The following is a 20062-nucleotide window of genomic DNA, read 5'->3' as shown; positions in this document are numbered from 1 at the left end:
TTTTACTCCTAATCTTCCTTCTAAAGGTGCTTGGAACTGACTCGTAAGAATCTTCTTATCCCAAACCAAAGAGTACGGGGCAGAAAATGATGAATGTGTAGCTGAGAACAACTTTAATATTGTTTTGCACTACATCGTCCTGACTCTTGCCATACTCAATGTGTTTAATGTCACTTTCCCTCACTCCCCATCTGAAGGAAAGAAACAGAAGGATAAAATTCAGGACTAGGAAGGGAATATGTAAAGGAAGATGTTCCTAAAACAATAACCTCCTAAATAGCTTCCTCTGCATGTACAAGGTATTTATAGGAGGGTTTTGCAAAACCATATTCTCCAACTGAGATTTTATCCTGATTTATTTTTCCCCTTCCTACCCATTTATTTTAAATTATAATAATATTCAATCCATCTAAATTTAATAGAGCAATTCAGAACAAAACTTGAATATTTTTTTCACATTATGTAAGACTGCTTAGCCAATAAGGATGCCATGCAAACTGACCATTAAAATCTACCAAAACTATACAATCTTCAATGAGAAAAATGCCCCACATCCAAGCTGTCTAACACCATTGCATAACATCTCAATTTAAAGCAAAACAAAGCCCTCATTTACATGATTCAGTAACACTATAAATTAGCAAGTCATCCATTCTCCCTCTGAGAAGCGACCCCTTTTCCTAATGAGTACATGGGTAATTTGAGTATTTCAAATTGTTAAATGCTACCAATCTAAGGCAGTGGATATTCTGTCTCTTTTTCAGAATTGTTCCTCTAAGCAAAACTGACACAGTAGACACTCGAAAGACTCGCCCATTTAACACAGCTTTTGCTGATAACCTTTCAATCTGAACTACCCTCTTGTTCCCTTTTAATTAATGCTCACTGGGGAAAACATTCCCATTCAAAGTGACAGAATACATGGATAAGAAGCAAAGAAAACAGGAATAATATCCTTGTCTCTGCTCTCAGAAGGAAATGCCAAAGCCTGAGAGTGCACAGGTACCCAAGGGCACACAGCCCTGGTCTGTGCACACCACACTTTGCTAAGACACTTGAGTTAATCAGGCTCTCAGTGAACACCCAGGCATGGATGACTTCCTCCCTCCCTACTGCACAAAGGTAAGGATGACTTCTGACTTCACACAGTCTTTAAACGAATTGACTAACATTTCACAGTTTCAAAACTTAATATTTATGACATTAAACATTTAAGAAGATAAAACTGATCATTGTGCTGATGGCCAAAGCCTCGGTCTGAATCATCCACATCCCAAGAGAAAAGCATATTTCACAGCTGCATTTTGATCATTTTCTTGATCCTTCTGCAGCAGCTCCCTACTGGAACATAAATCATCATTGACTCTATTTGGGCTTCTGACCACTTTAAGAACTTGGCTGTGAGCAATCAGATGGAGATTATCAACTCTCCCAGTGCACAGCTGGTGCTGTGTACTAGTAATTTATAAATAGGATGAAATTTATAACCTAAGTTAATGCTTTTTAAAAAGCATTATTGACAAGTCAGAATGGTATAAAGCTTTCTGTAAAGACTGTGATAATGTTTGCCATGTACTTATTTTCTTACTTGCCTTACACTCTTTGACCAACCTTTCCTTTCCCCCAACTTGTAGAAAAACAACTGGAGAATGAACACACCCATCCCACAGAGCAGTTACTACCTCCCTTTCTTTTTTAAAGAAACTGACAAAAAAATAATTTACAGAGAAATGTGGCTAGGGAGCAAGAAGCCAGAAAGGTATTTTTGGTCAAACCAGGTAAGATGGAGAATATCAGAAAGAGAAAACAAATAAATAGATGAATCCATCACTTCCCTAAAACCTACTGGCTACAGCAAGGGTCACCCAGGGTTGAGCAGAACAAACATGAAGCCCTCCTGTAAACTGTACCTCAGATTTAAACAGCCCTTTACTTCCCTTTGATAAGCTGAACATCTGAAGGCTGTGCATCCCTCACAGCAGACCATTTTCTCCAGCTTCCAAATGCTCTCATGACTCTATCCTCCTTTTTCTACATGCCCTGATGTACTTGTCATTTATTGAAATTTTTAGCTAATTTATTTAGCACTTGAAAAAAGACAGTAACCAACTTAACACACATGCTAGCAGCTTTGGTGAGTCTTAAAATACTCTTGGTGAGTCACATGCTGATTTAAAAATAAAATGAGACCATCAGAAGCCACACCTCATGTGCACCCTACCACTGACCAAATTCTGAGCAGTGGTCCCACACAACTGAAGGCAATCAGCTTTCTTACATTTGGATATTCACATCTTTTAGCAGAGGTGGGACTGATCCATTTGCTTGTTTTCAATATGGAGCTAAGCCAAGGTGTTGTGAGCAAACTGTGAAAGAAACTATTGTCTTTCTGCAGCCGGCTGTCTTGCTGCCATTCAGCTGTCCAGGTAGCACTGAGTTAAGCCTGGTTAACATAAAGGGGAAGAGGGACTCAGTTCAACACTGGGACTCTTGCCATTTGCTCTCAAATGCAGAAGGAAGCCAGGAGCCAAGAGTCTACTCAAGCCACTTGGCCTTCAGTGTGCCTCCTTCTGCCCATTACAATAAGTGACAAAATGAGTAATAAGGCACGAGGCTCAACAACGACCCTTGCTTGTGACAGAGCAGAACAGATCAGGGAGATGACAATAAGTGGATCAGCAGACTCAGTTCTAATACACAATTTCTCTTCATTTTGATGTCCAAACTGATGCAAACATTGTCAAATGCATAAAGGAAGCCCAAGGCCTTTCAAGTCCACGCTTTTTACTCAGATTAATCTAACCTATAGATATTCAGTATTGCCTTTCTCCCACCCTGAAGAAAATCATCAAATTTCTGCCTAGTTGAAAATTATTTATGATGAAAAAAAAACAAAATCGCTGAGCAAACTGCCAAGATGAGAAAATTCCTGCTATTGAGCTCAAGTTTAACCCTTTTTCTGCTGCAGGACTTCATCTGTAGAACACATACTCCAGCAATCCAACAAATGCCTCCTCAGAGGCCACCAAGCAGAGGGGAAAAGGAATGGGAATATATGATTACTACTTCTAGAAGAAATAATGTAAGAAATGTGGGGGAATTGAAAACACTATTTGCTATGCCAGCAAAGCCATTTATTACACCAGTTTACCAGTATTTATAGGTCACTACATTCATAAAAAATTTTCCACTCAAGCCCCTTTGCCCCAATCCCCTTAGAAACACAGTCTTCTCAATTATCCTTTGTATGCCAGTAATGTCCTTTTGCCACCAAAGTCCTTGTTATATCTTCCCTCATCAGAGTGGTCAGCATCAGAGGGTCAGAGTGACCAGACATGATGTCTTCACTTCTCTTCTTGCCTTGAAGTTATCTCTCCCACGGTTTTCACTCTACCAGAGCCAAAAGCTGTACAGAGCTACCCAGTTCAGCTTCTGTAGCTGTCTGGTCTTCCATAGAAATGCACTGCACAGATGTTCAGTCTAAAGAATCCACAATCGGTACAATTTTAGGACCTGACTTGTAACCTATACAAACCAATAGAGGCCCAGTGTTTCCAAAGATACTGGAGTGCTTTATGCCAACTCAGCCACTTTATTCTCATGTCCCCCATGCATTTGTACCCTAAAACACAGTTTGTTTTCCAGGAGAGAAGATGGAGGGCCACCAAGGTTAGCTTGGCCCCAAGGGTAAGACCACACAGCTCACTTCTTCTGGAGTGGCTGTTTTCTGGTAATCAACTTGTGACTTGCTGAAGGGGAAATCCTGCTCACTGTGAGCACAGCAGCACCAACAGCTGCTGCTTCTCATGGGAATTTTATAGACAGTGTGCAAAGGAAAATTTAACAGTGAATTTATAGCAAAATGTGGAGTTCCGAAAAGAAAACTGGAACAGATTCTGTGTGGTCTAGGCTCTGCCTCAGTGTCATCCCAACGTTTTCTTTGCAATGTGTAACACAGTCATTTGCTTTGCTTCACTGCCCGCAAGAGAACAGACCAGAGCCTTTTCATAAACACCAGTCCCCATTAGCCAGCCAAATGGAACATATAGATTCAAAAAAAGACAGATTCATAACACATAAAAGTTTTGACCTTTTGTTCTTTCATTTCTCTTCTAACAAAACACTGACAAAATAACAATTTCAAGGGAACAACTTTCAACAAAACAAGTGCAACCTGACTCCCTTTTGTTTCCCATCCCCTGTTCTGAATGTTCTCATGACAAAGACTGTTTCACTCTTTTACTACATGAATTGAAGCAAATCCATCAGCTTCTTAAAGGGTCTGAGGTAGCTACTGTATTTTGTACTTTCAAAGCTAATGTTGAATTTCATTACATTTCCTTTGAATTATTTCCAGTTAATTTGTACTTATCACATAGTCCACAAAAGAATCCAGCTTTGATGGGAAGATGCTAAGAGACAAGAAATCCACCAAACTGCACCTCTTACAAATACTTCTCAGCTTATAATCACTTTTTAAAGCAATCAGCAGATTTTACTCCAGAGATTTCAGGTGTCTACATTGACCCTTAAAGCATATAATATGTATATTAACAATATACATATACAAAAGATAAAGATAATTCAAAATTCTCCAAAACCCAAATCCAATAGCAATAAAAACTTCTGTATGAAATCCACTCTTTAAATAAGACTTTAGATTTACCTACATTCTAAAAGCCCTCAAAAAATTCTGCTTTATGCTTTTCAATATTCTTACGTAAAAGAACACTCTTCTAAGTGAAGGATCATTAGAACAAATCGCCTTCCTATCCTGTAAAAAACCTAATATTTGTGGTCACATTAATGTTTACCTGTGGTAGACAAATCTTCAAAAGAAAAAAAAAATACTTTAATCTGCCATTCAGTCTGACTGATGCTTTTTTTAGACAAGCCTATGTTAAAACCAATTACAGCACATCCTGCCTAATTACCTGGGAGTTGCTCTACAACAAAATACAATTCTATTACTAGAAATAATAGGTTTGGCTTTGGTTTGTGGGTTACAACAGCTGCAGCCAAGAGATGTCATAAATAATGTACCAGCAACTAAATCAAAACCTATCAAGAATTCATAGTGCATAACAAAAGTGAGGACAAAAAGTTAATGTTGGCATCCCCACTGTTCTTACACTGAGTGGTTCAGTGCAAACAAGACCAATGTTATCTTTCTGTACAGGTAATGAAGTGACTTGGGTGTCCAAGCAATTTCTAAAGAATTTAATTTCCACAGCTAATGATTTCAGCATTTCACACTTTTTTTTTGCATTCAGATAAATAAGGTAACTATTCTAAACAATTCACTATAGAACAGTCTATTTTATATTGGGAGAGCAGCAGAAAGGAACTTCCAGAAAATAGATAATCCCAGTTCTACAAATGGAATTTATAAAAATAAAATTTAATAAAAATATTTCAAAATCTGTGTCACTTAATGGAGGAAAGAGATCAGCAATGTGAAGCTGGGTTAGGTCATCCTAGGAAGTGAGGCTAATGGAGAATCTCATTTCACTCTTTCAACATCTAAAGAGAAGTTTTAAATAAGGCAGGGTCAGGGTAGCCAGTAAGAAGGCAATAGATGGCAAGCATAATCTGCAAGATGGGAAATGCCAGCTGATGTAACCCCTCGCAGTGACAGCAGCAAAGCATGACCCAGCAAAGCTGTGAGATTTCCAACCTGGACATTCCTCAGAACTAGGCAGGATGAGGTCATGAATGGCCTGATTAACTTCTGCAGCAACTCCTGCTTTAAGCAGGGGTTGTACTTTATGTCCATTGTGCCCCCATGCAACCAAAATCATTCTCTGCATGGATGCAATAGAGTGGAAACTTGCCAGTAAAGCAGTGATATAACTGACCAAGTGGGTATCAAAAAACTTATGTCCTATTCCCAGCCCTGACAAACACGTTAAAGAAAAAATAAATAATAATTTTTATTATAATAACAGCATTGTGTATCTATTCCAAACATGAAATAAAAAAAATCGTAAGAACTCAAACATTTGGATGTACCAAGACATCCAGTTAGCATGGAAATCAAATATAATTTGGCATTTAAATATTCACTCATATTTATTTATTGATGTATCTTAAAAATGTTTACAAGCCTTTTGAGAAGCTAAATCCTATTATCACTTTGAAGATCTCAGAACTCAAACCCTACTTTTCACATACCAGGGCACATTAAGAGATCTCCTCTAACTACACCTGTTAAGGTAATGCTATGATAGCTCATGGTGTTTTATGAAGCATATTTGCAACATTTCTGCTCTTTACATAATTAACTTTACTTCCTTCTTCAGTTTTATTTAAAGATGATTCTTGGATGCTTTCCACTCTGGAATACTAACAGATTCATATATTCACCTGGACATATTCATATGGACAGCTGAGGCATAGGAGTTTTCACTCTTGGTTTCCACACTGTGCCAGAATGTGCTGCATTTTCACAATGCAGAGGTTTAATCTTTTACTGGTGCATCCTCCCCACTAGCACTGAGCAGTCTGAATTGTACTGAAAACTGCACCAAAATAGCATCAAGAGCTTAAGTATTATGCACCTCAAATCATCATATATACAAAAGTCCATCACATATATATTGTGCTTCCAAATATTTTTAAATGGGGATAAAAAGTAAAATACTATTATTTTTCTACTTTTACATGTCAGGCTGAAGAAAATTTAAAAATAATGAAAACTGAGAGACCAGTATTTAGCATAGAAACTGCATAGGGGTAGGGTAAAGGGAGAGAAATCGCAAAGTGTAGTCAGTGTACTTCAGAACAGCACAAGTTGATTTTTACATTCTATCTCAAAGAGTCATTGCAAAGCTAAGGACTGGACAGCATATGGTAAGAATTAAGATAAAACAATGATAATTTTCCAGATTTTTGGAGGAGAGTAGAATTTAAAATAATTTTACACTGAAGTCTTCAGAACAGCCAACAATCCTGAGAATATCAGCATTATAGAAAACTATTCTAAATCATACAGAAAGCAGAACCATATATCCCCTTCCTGCCAGAAAGGAAGCCAGGCTATCAAAAGGTTGAATGATATAGATGCTTTTGAACCCAATTGTTAAGTTTTTTTTATACTAAGAAAGCACATTTTCCCATGTGTCTCTTTACTTGTTTCCCTAGCTTTTGCCCAGGGGTGATTGCATTTCACTGAAACTGTGATGTCTTTTTCTCAAGGGGAATAATTTGAACTGCATGCACACTCTTCAATAAAAATTACGTCCATCTGGTAAAGAAAGTACATATTAGATTTGGAAAAAAAAAATCACTCATACAGATGCTTTTCAAAACATAGGTGATAACAAGTATTGTTACAATTAAAGATCCTATGATAGAAAGTTGGAATAAAATGTATTCACACGTCACTGAAATATCTACAGTCTGGCAAAGTAACTATGAGAAAAAGCCCTGACATCAAAAGGATATCAACTCTGGAACAGCTTCAAAAAACCAGGTTTGGAGCTGATATGTTAAGCCAAAATACCAAAACTTATTTAACACCTCATCTGAAAAGCAGCTTCTCCAGTCTGGACTGAAGCAATCCAGCCCAGAAGAGACAAATCAGTTCTATGAAAGAGGGAGGGTAACAGCTAGCAAAAAAAGGCCACTAGGAGAGAAAATCAGTGAGAAAGGGAAATATCCTTTATGAAGGTTAGCTCAACAATAGGCATTTGCTGAAACAAAGTAACTTGCTATCCCTGTTCTGTATGCAAGAGAACGAAAATACACCAGGTGAGAAATAGGGGGAGCAGAAGTAGGAGGGGACAAACTCAACTTACATATAAGCCCCCCACAAAATAGATTTTTAAAAATTAGTTGGAACAGAGATTCAATTACCTAATTGACAAATTATTAGTCATCTTTTCAAGGAGAAGCTGCAGGGAGAGGGAGGAAAAGCCCTCAACTAACATTCTGTATTTCAGAAAGCCAAAAAAAAAAAAAATCAAGATATTTAAATCTTACTGTAAAATGCATTTCATTTTTGTCAACTACTCACACCCTCAGATTCTTCAGCGTGTAAGATTATATTTGCATTTTAGAAACTGGCCTGTATTGAGTTTTTAATTGTCCTGATTCTTACCAAACTAAAGCAGAGAAAGCTGCCTAACAATACGACGATCTTAATAAATAAGTTATGTGGGAAATATTGCCTTTGTTATTTTCACACTGAAAAATATATTCCATACTGCAGAGATAATGAGGGTATAAAACATTAACACTACATTTTTCTATATCATTCTGCATAATTAATCATGCAGCTGTTTATTCATTCAGTCCCAATAACCAAACTAATTTGCAATCAGTTCACAGTGGATGCTCTGGAGCAGACTGCATGTACTGCAGAAGCAAGTGAAGCCGCTCACATTCCACACACCGCATCAGTGCACAAGGTGCTCAACCTCTAAGAGATGCAACAGGGGGTTGCAAAACATATTATCAAAGATCAGCTATGAAAAGGCACTGCACCATCAGCTGCCTCCCAGGAAAATACAGGAATTTTCACATGAGTCTCATGGTGTGTCCGTGGTGTCTGATGGACTCCTCTCCTTCTCAGGTTCAAGTGAAAAAATTTAAGGATACAAACATTAAACATCCATAAACATTACATTACTCCTTCTCATTATTTGTATTAATGCAGTTTTACAGCCCAGTACTGATGGGAATCCCACAGTCAGTTCTCCAAATTACCTGTATTCCCAAGAAACAAAAGACCAAGTGAAGAAAGCAGAGTAATTGCAAGTTCTTACAAAAGGTCGCATAATAGGCTGAAGGTGGAACCAGCAGTATCAGAAACTGTTGAGTGGAATATCACATGTACCTTATCACAAGTTCCCCGATACCATGACTTCACCCTTTTCAGATTTTTAAAAATATCCCATCCCAGTTTTTACATCTCATTCATCATCATGAAAATGTGATGAGCAATGGAACTAGCTGCTTTGATTGTGGTTTTTTATTTATTTCCTTTCACAGAGTGGCAAAGGAAACATTGATACACATATACAGACAGATATAGATATATAGATATATATAGATGAGACAGAGAGAGACAGAGAGGGAGGAAGAGATGGTATCATTCCATCTGCCCCAGGTCATGGGCCCTGCACCTCCCTGCTGTGCCAGCCTACTGACAGTGGGAGTTAATGGATGACAATGCAGCAAAGTATCTCCCATTACCAAAAATCCTGACAGCTCAACTGTTTTCATATGAACTTAGTACAGAGGAATCATGCCACAATAAAAGCTCCAAGATTGCTGTTCTCAGTTTGTTCATACAGAAGAGCGGATCATGGTTAAAACTTCCCTCTTTTATGCAGGGAGGGAGGGCAAAAGCAAATCACAAGCCCCATGGATGATTAACACAAAGAAAGACAGCATTTCCTGTTTCTCACCTTAAACCTCTCTGCTGAGGCTGGCAAGAAAGAGCATAATTTCTTATAGGGAGGTTTATTCAATAAGATACCATGACAAAACTGAGGAAACACCAGCAAAGCAACTTTCCTACACATCCTACTGCTACCAATCCACATGGGTCTTGGGAAGGAAAGATCAATTTTGTTACTATCAGTCCTGGCCAAACAGAGACTACTTAAAAAAAGAACCTGTGGTAGAATTCCCACAAAGTCTGCAGCACCAATTAAAGCAATCAGAAATTCTATTACTTAGGTTAAAGTTACTCAAACAAGAGAAAAGGATTCTTAAGTCATTTAAAATAAATGGCTATTCTTTCTCAATAAATTGACTCACTCATTATGGGTTATATCTTGCAATGACTTAATTCATTTTCCAGAAGGAGGATTAAGGGAAAAAAAAGAAAAATAAACCTGTAAAGCAGCAAAATTCTCATGCTTCAAGATGTATTTAACATGTTCAGCAGCCATGCTGCAATCAGCTTCAATAAGCTCAAGTGTACTAAAGAGCCCTTTACTGAGTACATAAATCACAGCTTTCTGACTGTATCTTAATTCATATGTCATATATTCTCTACAAGATCACAAGCTAGTACAGAAACATGTTAACATTCAAAATCATCATCACTATTCCAAGTTGTTGAAGACATGGAAAAGTAGTTATGACAGCATTCTCATCTGTGACCAACAGATTCAGTAAAGAAATTTGGATAGATTTATTTGGTATTGCTTGTAGGATATATATTTTTCAGTTCAGACTTTCATATGTACTAAGACATCAAAATAATCTTTAAATGCTATTATGGCAACACAGACATAAAAGTACCTGCTTAAGCTAAATCCCATCCTAAATTTTTCCCACTGGAAAGCCTTTTAAAACACATCTCCTTCAGAGGAGTCTACAGGTCACAACTCAGAGAACAGTCCCAAATATCCACAGCCAAATTTCATTCCTCACTGAATGGCCAAAAGCTACAGCCAAAACATGTGGCAGGATGAGTGCAACACCGAGGTAAGAGCAGGGTTACTGCCAACCCATAGTGCTGGGCCTTGGTCTCAGAAAGTGGATGGTCATGCATCCATTAGAGCACACACTGCAACATCAGCACCCTCTGTGCTCCTGAATCAATTCCACTACCCATTAAAAACATCAATAATCACCTCCTCAATAACTTGCACATTCCAAGGTTTCTCAATATATATTTATTTAATTTCCTTTACCTTCTACATATTTTTTCTGCTGACACCCATAAAGAACATTGCTGATATGCTGAAACCCACTACATCCACTTTTTAACTACAGTTTTACAGCACATTTTAAATGTCCAAAATAAATTTAAAGTAAGACTTTCATGCACAATTCAACTCACAATGGCATACTATTGAGTATTAGCAGGACAATGCAAGTTGCAGCAAAGACAATGAAATTCTTTGTAATACTATTAGATTAATATGGAAATATGATCAAAGACAGCATTAAAAAATCTGTTGTTCAGTAAGAGAAATAAAATTCTAATTGTAAGACTGCCTTTTCAATGCTACTGCCCAAAACCTTTGCTCAGTGGAACAGGCGTAAATAAGGATATAACAGGAGCACAAAAGAGCTGCACAGGTATAATTGAGGACACTCTATTTTGATTGCAGAACTCGATTTACTCATGATGATGCATTAGCTAGAGAAAGCACAGCTAGACATTAGATCCCAAGCTGAGTTCACTGGGCTAATAATTAGAAAGTCATTTCTTTTTCTTTTTTAACTTGGAAGAACAAAATTTGATATGAAAATCACAGACTTAATAACTCCATCCCTTGGGGGCATTTCTACAAAGTCACTTTTCAAAGCAGAGCCACAATATAAGGCCATCTGGAAGTGCAAGTTGTTGCAGAATACAGTCGCTCATTTATTAAGCAGTACTTAATACCAAAAATTTCACTGGGACACTGAAATGTATATTGGGGGGTTTTGTTTTCCTTTTTAAATTAATTTCAGGAAACAGCTGAAATGAGTTTCACCTACAAGTCCAAAGATTTTGGAAACAAATGTCCCTATTCATTTTCACACATTCTGTGAGCCACCTGGAAATTTTACTTTCCTGAGCCATATGTTGTTCACTGTATCCACCTTAAAAGAATCTCCAGCTCTGCAAGTCTGGATTTTAGCTTTAGTGTAGGCCTGCACTCTGTGTGAATGCCCAGAGCCCCCATGCAGTCACTGTGCCTCGATTGCTGCTGATGGCCAGCAGGCTTGCACAAGTGAGTCTTGTGGGTGCAGATAGAAAGAGCTGTGCCACCACAGACAGGATGGTGGGGAGGTGGGGAAGTCTGTTTCTTCATTTAGTGCTTCTTTACCGACAACATGGGGCAAAACAACCCAACATCTCTGAACACAGAGCTACCTAGCATTCAGCAGGCAATGCTGAGAGGATCCAGAGGTGCAGTTAACATCAAGTAAAGCCGTTTGTTTGCCGTGGTGAAGCAGTAACAACATGGTGATGCCATTGGGAACAATGGCAATTACACAGCAAGCCACTTCAGCATTACTGTATCGTTACAGCTTGATAATATGCAATCAAAACTTTATTAGAAATCATAAGCAGCATCTATTATTCATCGGTTAGATCCAGCTAAGAAAGGGAAGGCTGCATGCCTACCAGTAACAGGACTCTGAGCCAGTCTAAGCACAGGGTTGGAGGGTTAATTCCATGGTCATATAGTGTTGAGTCACCACTGTATAACCTTCAGCAATATTACTATCTCAGTTCTTCCATGTACAAAATGGAATAATAAAAATAATATACATTTCCAGTATTATTAGAAATAATCAACTCAGATAAGTATTATCATTAATTTTATAGTGGTTACTAATTCAAAGTTAAACTATTTGATTGTAAAATTTAATACTTACTTCTAAAGTTGCAGGCATTCAACAGATGCAAGGAGGCACCTGAGATTGTAAAATATGTGCACCTATATATTTGTGCACAAATGGGTCCATAAAGCATGTGAAAACACACTCAGACTAAATGGTCTGTTGGTTTCAGCTCCTTCATACTGTAAAATTGCTGGATAAATGTGTGTGAACTCTGATACGAACAGCTCTAGTATGTAAAGTATCTTCTTCTATGTATGCACAATACAGTGTATGTGACAATAATTTCAATATTTGAATTCTCAGTTTTTTCACTGTGCTAATGAGCTCTAACATGACAGCCAACCTGTATTCCCAATATGTACCACAGTTTAGAAATTCTAACAGTAGTCCTGAAAACAATCCTCTGTTCCTTCTCAAAAAAGTTATTTTAGCTTATATTCAAGTGGCAACCTGTAGTAGTTCAGAAAAACTACCACACAACCAATGTTATCTCTATTTATTTCCTTACCTTATTTTAAATAAAATAAATATACAGTTTGCACCTTGACAAATACTTAATAAGCAAATTAGGAAAGCATCAGAAATAGCTGACTAAAGAAGCACAGTCTGGTATTTTTTAACTGCATACTTCCATCAAGATTTTGCCTTTACCTCTCCAGTCTAACCAGTGGCTCTTACAAGTAAAAACCTTATTAAGAATTTCATTACACAGCACTACTTTCCCTATTTGCCCAACAATGAAAAATTCTAAGGTAATCCAAATTTAGGTCTCCCAAGCCTGCAACGTGACTTACATGGGCAGGCATAAGTTACCTACACAAACTGACAATGCTGTGCAGAGGTACAAAAAATGTGTCACCAAGAACCACCCACAAATCTTCACATAGAGTCCCCCCACCTAGGCGTGTGCCTCTGACTGGTGTTTTTCACCACCATCTGCATCACTGTTAAAAGTCTGACTGCAGCTCCAGGGTCACTAAGAACAAACATGTACCACTAGACCATCCTTTCTCATTCTTTGTTCCACTAAACAAGGAGAAAAAATTATTTTGAGTGATGGGAGAAAAGGAAAGAGATAAAATAGAAATATGTTTTAAAAGATGAAAGATGCAGTTTCAAGGAACAAAATAACTGATAAACACCAAGGTAGGCTAATATTTACTGACCAGAAAGAGAAATTGGGATATTAACATTAAAAAATTATCCTAGTCAGAATTTATCAGTTTATAAAACTAGCTTATTTTCACTTAGTGACTAAGTCACTTTGTGACTTAGACAATATGATTTCTGGTATTATCTACCCAGGCAAGAGAGGAACAAAAAGATTGGGCTAATTCAGGAAACAACTAGAGAGGGTCTATTCCCACTAGGGCACAGAAACAGATTAATGACATTTCTCTGCTAACAAAAACAAAAAAAAAAAACCAAAAAAACCCAAAAAACCACCAAAAACCTGTATCATTTTTCACACCTGTTTTACAGCATATTTATTTGATACAAATGAGAATGCAAAAGAGAATTAAACAAAAAAGTTAAAAAATATATACACTATGCATTCTGGGCAGGCTGCCAATGTGCATACAGCACCCCAGTTCCATCAGCAAATGTGGGTGACAGCTGGTGAAACTCCAACCATTTTACACAGGGAGAAACACAGAAGTCCCTTTACTGTAAAGGGACTTCAGCTTCAATCAATTATTTAGTACAAATAGTGAGATATATCTCAACAGAAAGGGACACTATTTGATACTTTTGCAATAGTTTGTCTGATTTGCACTCTTCCAAGCACTTTGTAACTCTTCCAGTTTGACAACTGTGTGTGTCTCTTCTACATTACAGTGGGCAGACGTGGAGGAAGGAGGTGAGCCCAGAACATATCCAGGCATGGATCATCTAAGTAGTAACCCCTGACCCAACCATTCATCTTAAGCACTTGCTTCCTTTCAGCTTGTCCATCCTGGCTTTAGAACCCACAGAACCATAGAATTGGTTTGGTTGGAAGGGACATTAAAGGCCATCTAGTTCCAACCCCACTGCCATGGGCAGGGAACCTTCCACTAGACCAGGAGACTCAGAACTCATCCAGCTTGCCTGGTCAACAAGCTCCAGCCTTCATCCCCATCCCTGGCTCAGCAGGTTCTGGGCATCCTCACATCAAGGAGTGAGCTCCCAGGGGCTCTCTTGACAAAGTAGACAGCCCAAGGCACCCTGATGTCCAGCCCTGGCTGGGCTGTGCCCTGTGAAACTGCAAGACATGCCCAAGGAGAGTCCCCCAAGGCCCCATCCCTGCTGCACTGAAGTGCAGCCATGGACACCTGGCACATCCCCAAAGACTGACACCACTGAGAGCCCTGAGGACATCTGTTCCAGCCCTTGGGGCAGAACCATGACCTGTGCCAGTACCAAAGCATCTGCTACATCTGTTACTTGTACGTAAAAAGGCACGATTTCCAGATGATACACGCTAGTATCGATTTTATTTGAATGTAGTTCACACCAGTTCTTTACACCAGCTGTCAGCAAGGTCTGGATGACCTTGTTTTAAGTGTTTATGTTCTCCAAAGAAAGAAACATTATCTGAAGTCTGCTTTATGTTTATTTTAAAAGACCAAAGAGTTTATTTTGAAAAATCCAACTGAAAATACATAAAAGACTATGATAGATACCCTGAAGTATGGATTGGGAAACTTGAAATATATTGCACATGTTGTATGGGCCACTGACAAATAATAGGAAAGCAGTGTGTGCTTACGCAATTGGGATTATCCAAACTGTCATTTGGTTGTCTTATTTGCACAAGATGTTGGACAAAAATTAAAACAGAAACAAATGTGCAATATATTTTGCATCTTCTAAGTTTAAAGGATAGTTACAAATGAACTGTCATAGCCCTAAAAAGGCCAGTCTTGAGCCAATGTTAAGCAGTCTCCATTTGATCTTACTTTCTTTCCTGAAAACCTTTTTATGGCTAGAAATTTCTAGAAATACCCTTTTTCTGCATGGACCACTGGCCCTGGCCAGACTAAGCACTAGTCAGACACTAGTAAAATCAAGTTATTGCAGAAGCCCTGTCACTGAGAAACGCCACATACTCAAAACTACACCACCTCTTTCAAAATAAGTAGCAAGGCTGTTTTTCAGCATGTCCTGACCTTTCCCACTCCTTATTCCCTTACCCAGTCCTTGTCTTGGATTGTCTCTGTAAAGAGACATCTTTACAGAGACATCTGGAGGTCAGGTCCCTATACAAGCTCTTGGGACAGCATGAGGGTTACAAGTACCAAAGCTACAAGGTTTTGGATAAACTATTTGTTAATAATTTTTTCAACACTTGAATTTCACATATGACCGCTTAAGTCTCCTGTCATTTATTTTTACTGCTAGAGATATCCAGAAAAAGTGGCAGAGCAAATACTGTGCAGTATCACATTTAGTGATAACCGTGAAATACTTTTGCTTTTCAAATGTACATGATGGGTCTAGAAAAATTTGTGGTGGAAAATTTGTAAAGACCCACATACACACACACAAAAAAATATTAGAGCACAAAAAGCCTCCTTAGCAAAAGACAGCTAAGACCTGAGACAATAACCAGTGTGACAAGTATAACATAGACTTACCCCAGCACTGCTTTTGTGCTGATGTACACCTGAACTTGCAATCTGTGCACACACAGGCAATAAGCATATTGGTATCTTAATTCACAAGTATTATGGGAATGAAAATCAGTTTAGAAATTTATTTGGATTACTATTTATTCCCAATTGTCATAAAACAATATAACCTACACTGCTGGTATACTTCATCCAGACAATCCTAACTACTTCCAAAGCAGGATTATTTACTAACCTCAGTACACTACTCAAGCAGCAAGAATTCCCAAAATACACATCCCAACACAGTAAGCATTTCAAAGTTTTTAAGTAAATTTGATACAGAATTTCTAGGAAAAGGAAAAACATGGCAACTTGAAAAATGGCCTCAAGAAGATACCTTATACTGTCCATCATTCTTTTGTTTCTACTGTTACAACTCATTACAAACTCTAGTTCAACTACAAGGAAATGCATTCAAGGAAGAGTAAGACTTGATGACAATCTGGATAATCTCTCTACAATAGCAGGTTTCAGTCAGGTACCAGCTCAACTCAGTAGCAGTCTAGGAAAAGGAAGTGATGGATCTATTCCAACAGTAGAAGGGAAGGTTATAGAAAAGCAGAGAACTTACCTCCACAAAGAGCTCTCCAGAACTTTCCCCATGTCAGTATGATAATACTTGGTAAGGATCAGGATCACCTGAAAGAAAATGAGAATAAATAGATTTAAATATGTAAACTGATGTAAGAAACAGAAACAGACATGGGCAGCATGTTTTTGGGAAATACAAAGGCGAGACTTCTGAAAATCTGAACAGCATTTTACCTCATTTTTAACTCTTAAGAGTTTTGCTTTTTAGCCTGGATTTTTCATTTTTCTTTCTGGGAAGAGTGATTTCAGCACATGAAATTTTCTGCAAACTTGGTGACTGTGAAAGATTACCCATTTCACATAAGCAGTGGATTTGGAATTGCCACATAAATACCACCACCACATGACATTCCACAAGAAATCTTTATGACTTTCTGATTATGAAAAACCAATCTGGTTGCTAGTTTAAATTTAGGAGGCAACTCTACAGACAAAATTACTTTTTAAATCCAAAACAATGGTGATTAATTTTGACTATCCAGATTAAAAAAAAAATCAGGAAAAAAAAATTAGCTCTGGCCTTCCTTACAAAATCAGCAATGCAACTTTCATAGCTATCACTTTTCATTTCTTGAAGAATCACTTTTCCCCCTTCACAAACCAGCTTTGTGCTCAGTAAATTACTCATCTACATCAGCAACAGCTAACAAAACACACAAGCAAATTTCTTCCACAAAACATCTTCATCCTATGAAGAGTCAGCAAGAAATACATTCCATCTGCTCAACATGTGACAAATTCACTGGTCAAATAACATAAAGTGCTAGTCCACAACCAGTGCATCAAGCTCAATACTATGGTTCATGTTTGGATCTTTTACAGGTTTCTTTCACTTGCTGCCAGTCCATGTTAGTGGCTCTTAGAGCCACATGCCCATAGCAACCCCACAGAGGTAGAACAGGCTGGTTCCCTGCACAGCTGGAGGTTTCCTTTAGTGTGGGGTCAACACCAGTCTCCAACAGTTTGAAGCAAGCTGTTATTTAACTGGCACTGCTCTGCTCCTGCCCACCAGATGAAATCCCCAGCAAGCAGCAACTGTTGGCATTCACTTTGATTATTCAGATAATTAATATGCCGATGATACATTTATGCTGCACTCCTTGTATGCTGGAGCTTGTGAAAGAACAGAATTCCAGACTGAGGATGTTATTACATGGAAATAATGCAGTGTTTTACAGAACTGAGACATAATATCAGTCTCCCTCAGGGTTAGCCAAACCTAATAAATTCGCAACACATATTCCTGGATGTATATTGATATAAGCAAAAGTGGAAACAATCCATAATTCACAAGTAGTATTATTCACTCCTATTCTCAAAAGAGTCACAATCTACCAGATCACTTTTCTGGAATTTGCTTATTTATAAAAATAAAGGTTTAGCTTAAAACAGAGGGAAAAAAAAAAGAAAAAAAATTAATCAGTTACTACAAGACTTACAAAGGAAAGAGAAAGAACCATTTCCCAAAGGAGAGTGTATCTATGGATGAGATTCCTGGCTACAGCCCAAGCACGTTCCACCAGGTCAGCTATTTATTGTATTGTCAGTGTCTTAACTACAGCTTTTTCTGCTTCTTGCAATTAAGAAGAAAAAGAAAGAAACGTCACTACTGGGAGCATCTATTGACTCCAATTATTAAGGAAAAAGTTTCAGACTGTGCTTCTCCAAACAAGTATAATTCCTATTATGTGAGAAAAACTGATCTGGAGTTTATTTGTGGATACAAGAATGCATACTTGGTACATGAAAAATAAATAAGAAAATACCAAAAAATACAAGAGCTTATATACATTGTTTCCTTCCATTTATACAGAAATGGAGGCTGAATCCTGAACTTGGTGAGCCAACTTTCTTCATCCCTGTATATCCTAGATTTAGGAATTTTAAAATTCAGATAATTTTCAGCAACATGTGTTGGATCCATCCTGCCACAGACTAGGCTCGATGTTCCATTTTTGAATTAAACAGATTAAAATCACACACAGAAAATCCTATTGAGTCACCCTCAGTCAGTCCACTTGCTTTTTCCACAACCTGTAAGGATGTACCAACAAAGAACCTTCCATATAAGCCATTTCTGTAACTCAGCACCCGTCAGAAATAGAGACTGTCAGGCTCATGGTCCTGCTGGCTAGCTGCAGCTCATCTGGGCATGCACACATCGAGCCAGAAAGCCACTGCTGTTCCACACACTGTCGCCCTGAAAGCTCAGCTTCTGAGCTTGCTGACATAGTTTTCAAAGACTTTCCCAGGACAGTAACTGTAAACATAGATATGTGTACATTCCTTCTGTTACATGTCTTGTGATGGGCATCTCTCATGGCCAGTGCAGTGAGAAAGTGTTATCCTGACCATCCAATCCCTGGCCATGGTCAGAAACCTATAAATCCTGGGAGGAAAAATAAACTTTCTCTTCCTTTCACCACACCTCGAGCTGTGTCCATGTGATCTATTCAGCACCAGCAGCAACAACACACTTGAACTGAACGGCTTTCAGGTAACTGCAAACTGCAGTGGGGAGTAGTCACAAGCAGTAAAACATTTCTTGATGCTGCAGGACTGGTGCTTTAAACTGAATCAGAGCTCTGAAAAACAGGTATCATTACTTTCCAATCTGACTGGTAGATTCATGTAAATATTAAAATACCTTATTTTGCACTTTGGAAGTAAAGACAATGACTTATTAGGAAATACAAAGCCATAAGAAGCCATCAAACTCTCAAACACCACTAGCAGGTTCCTGTCACGATTTAAGTATGAAGCTGCTGAGAGGCTGACCATCATTTCAACTATGCCAGTGGATTTCATCCCAGTATCTGAATAATGGAGTCCAGCTATTTAACAAATTTTACATCACAGTCCTTTAGAATGTGGGCAACTTTTCAGGTGATCCTGCTAACCGTAATTTCTTTTCTAAATTAATAGATAGATCCAAAGAACAGAAGGAATTATTTCACAATGAAAGCATAAAGGTCTTCAGGATGTCTGGATTCTACCCATCATTTTTAAGAGCAGAAGCCTGTTTCACTGATTTCATTTTAATGAGACTCCATAATTACAAGCATTTTACAGGCTGGACTGAAGCCAGTGGTTCACACACATGGTTCTCCTAGTGAAAGTGCTTGGGTGGCCTGTGGCTGGGGAGAGGCACAGCAGCAACTGAGCAATAATCAAGGATGTGATACTTAACCAGCTCATACTACCATTAGTCATGAACAGCTAAAATAAATTTAACTTTTTTTCTGTTATTATTTTACTGCTAAAATAAATTTAGGCAATGAAGGAGAACAAGATTTGTCAGATTTTTTACTTTAAGGTGGATTTATAGGATTATCGAGAAATTTTCACTCCATCAAGATTTCCAGAGACCTGTGAAACCATTTTAAACCATTTAATCTTAAGTTCACTCAAAATTTTTTGAGTTCCCTCCCAGAGTATGACAATGGAGGTGGCAACATTGATGAGTGTTGTGTGCTAGGGACCTCAGAACACCTGATGGTGCTTCTGGACAA

At 38.1% G+C, this 20062-nt stretch overlaps 1 protein-coding gene across 5 annotated transcripts in view; it reads right to left on the bottom strand.

The window, feature by feature from the left end:
- SORCS2 (sortilin related VPS10 domain containing receptor 2) overlaps positions 1 to 20062 on the bottom strand; it is a 521645-nt gene that overhangs the window by 331117 nt on the left and 170466 nt on the right. For all 5 annotated transcript variants that reach the window (XM_058838960.1, XM_058838962.1, XM_058838961.1 and 2 more), the window contains exon 2: positions 16531 to 16598. In XM_058838960.1, the coding sequence (XP_058694943.1) occupies positions 16531 to 16598 (68 nt within the window). The remainder of the gene's footprint in view (positions 1 to 16530; positions 16599 to 20062) is intronic.

Source organism: Poecile atricapillus, chromosome 4 (genome assembly GCF_030490865.1).
Source record: "Poecile atricapillus isolate bPoeAtr1 chromosome 4, bPoeAtr1.hap1, whole genome shotgun sequence".
Classification (NCBI taxonomy): domain Eukaryota; kingdom Metazoa; phylum Chordata; class Aves; order Passeriformes; family Paridae; genus Poecile; species Poecile atricapillus.
This window is presented reverse-complemented; position numbering and strand designations above follow the sequence as displayed.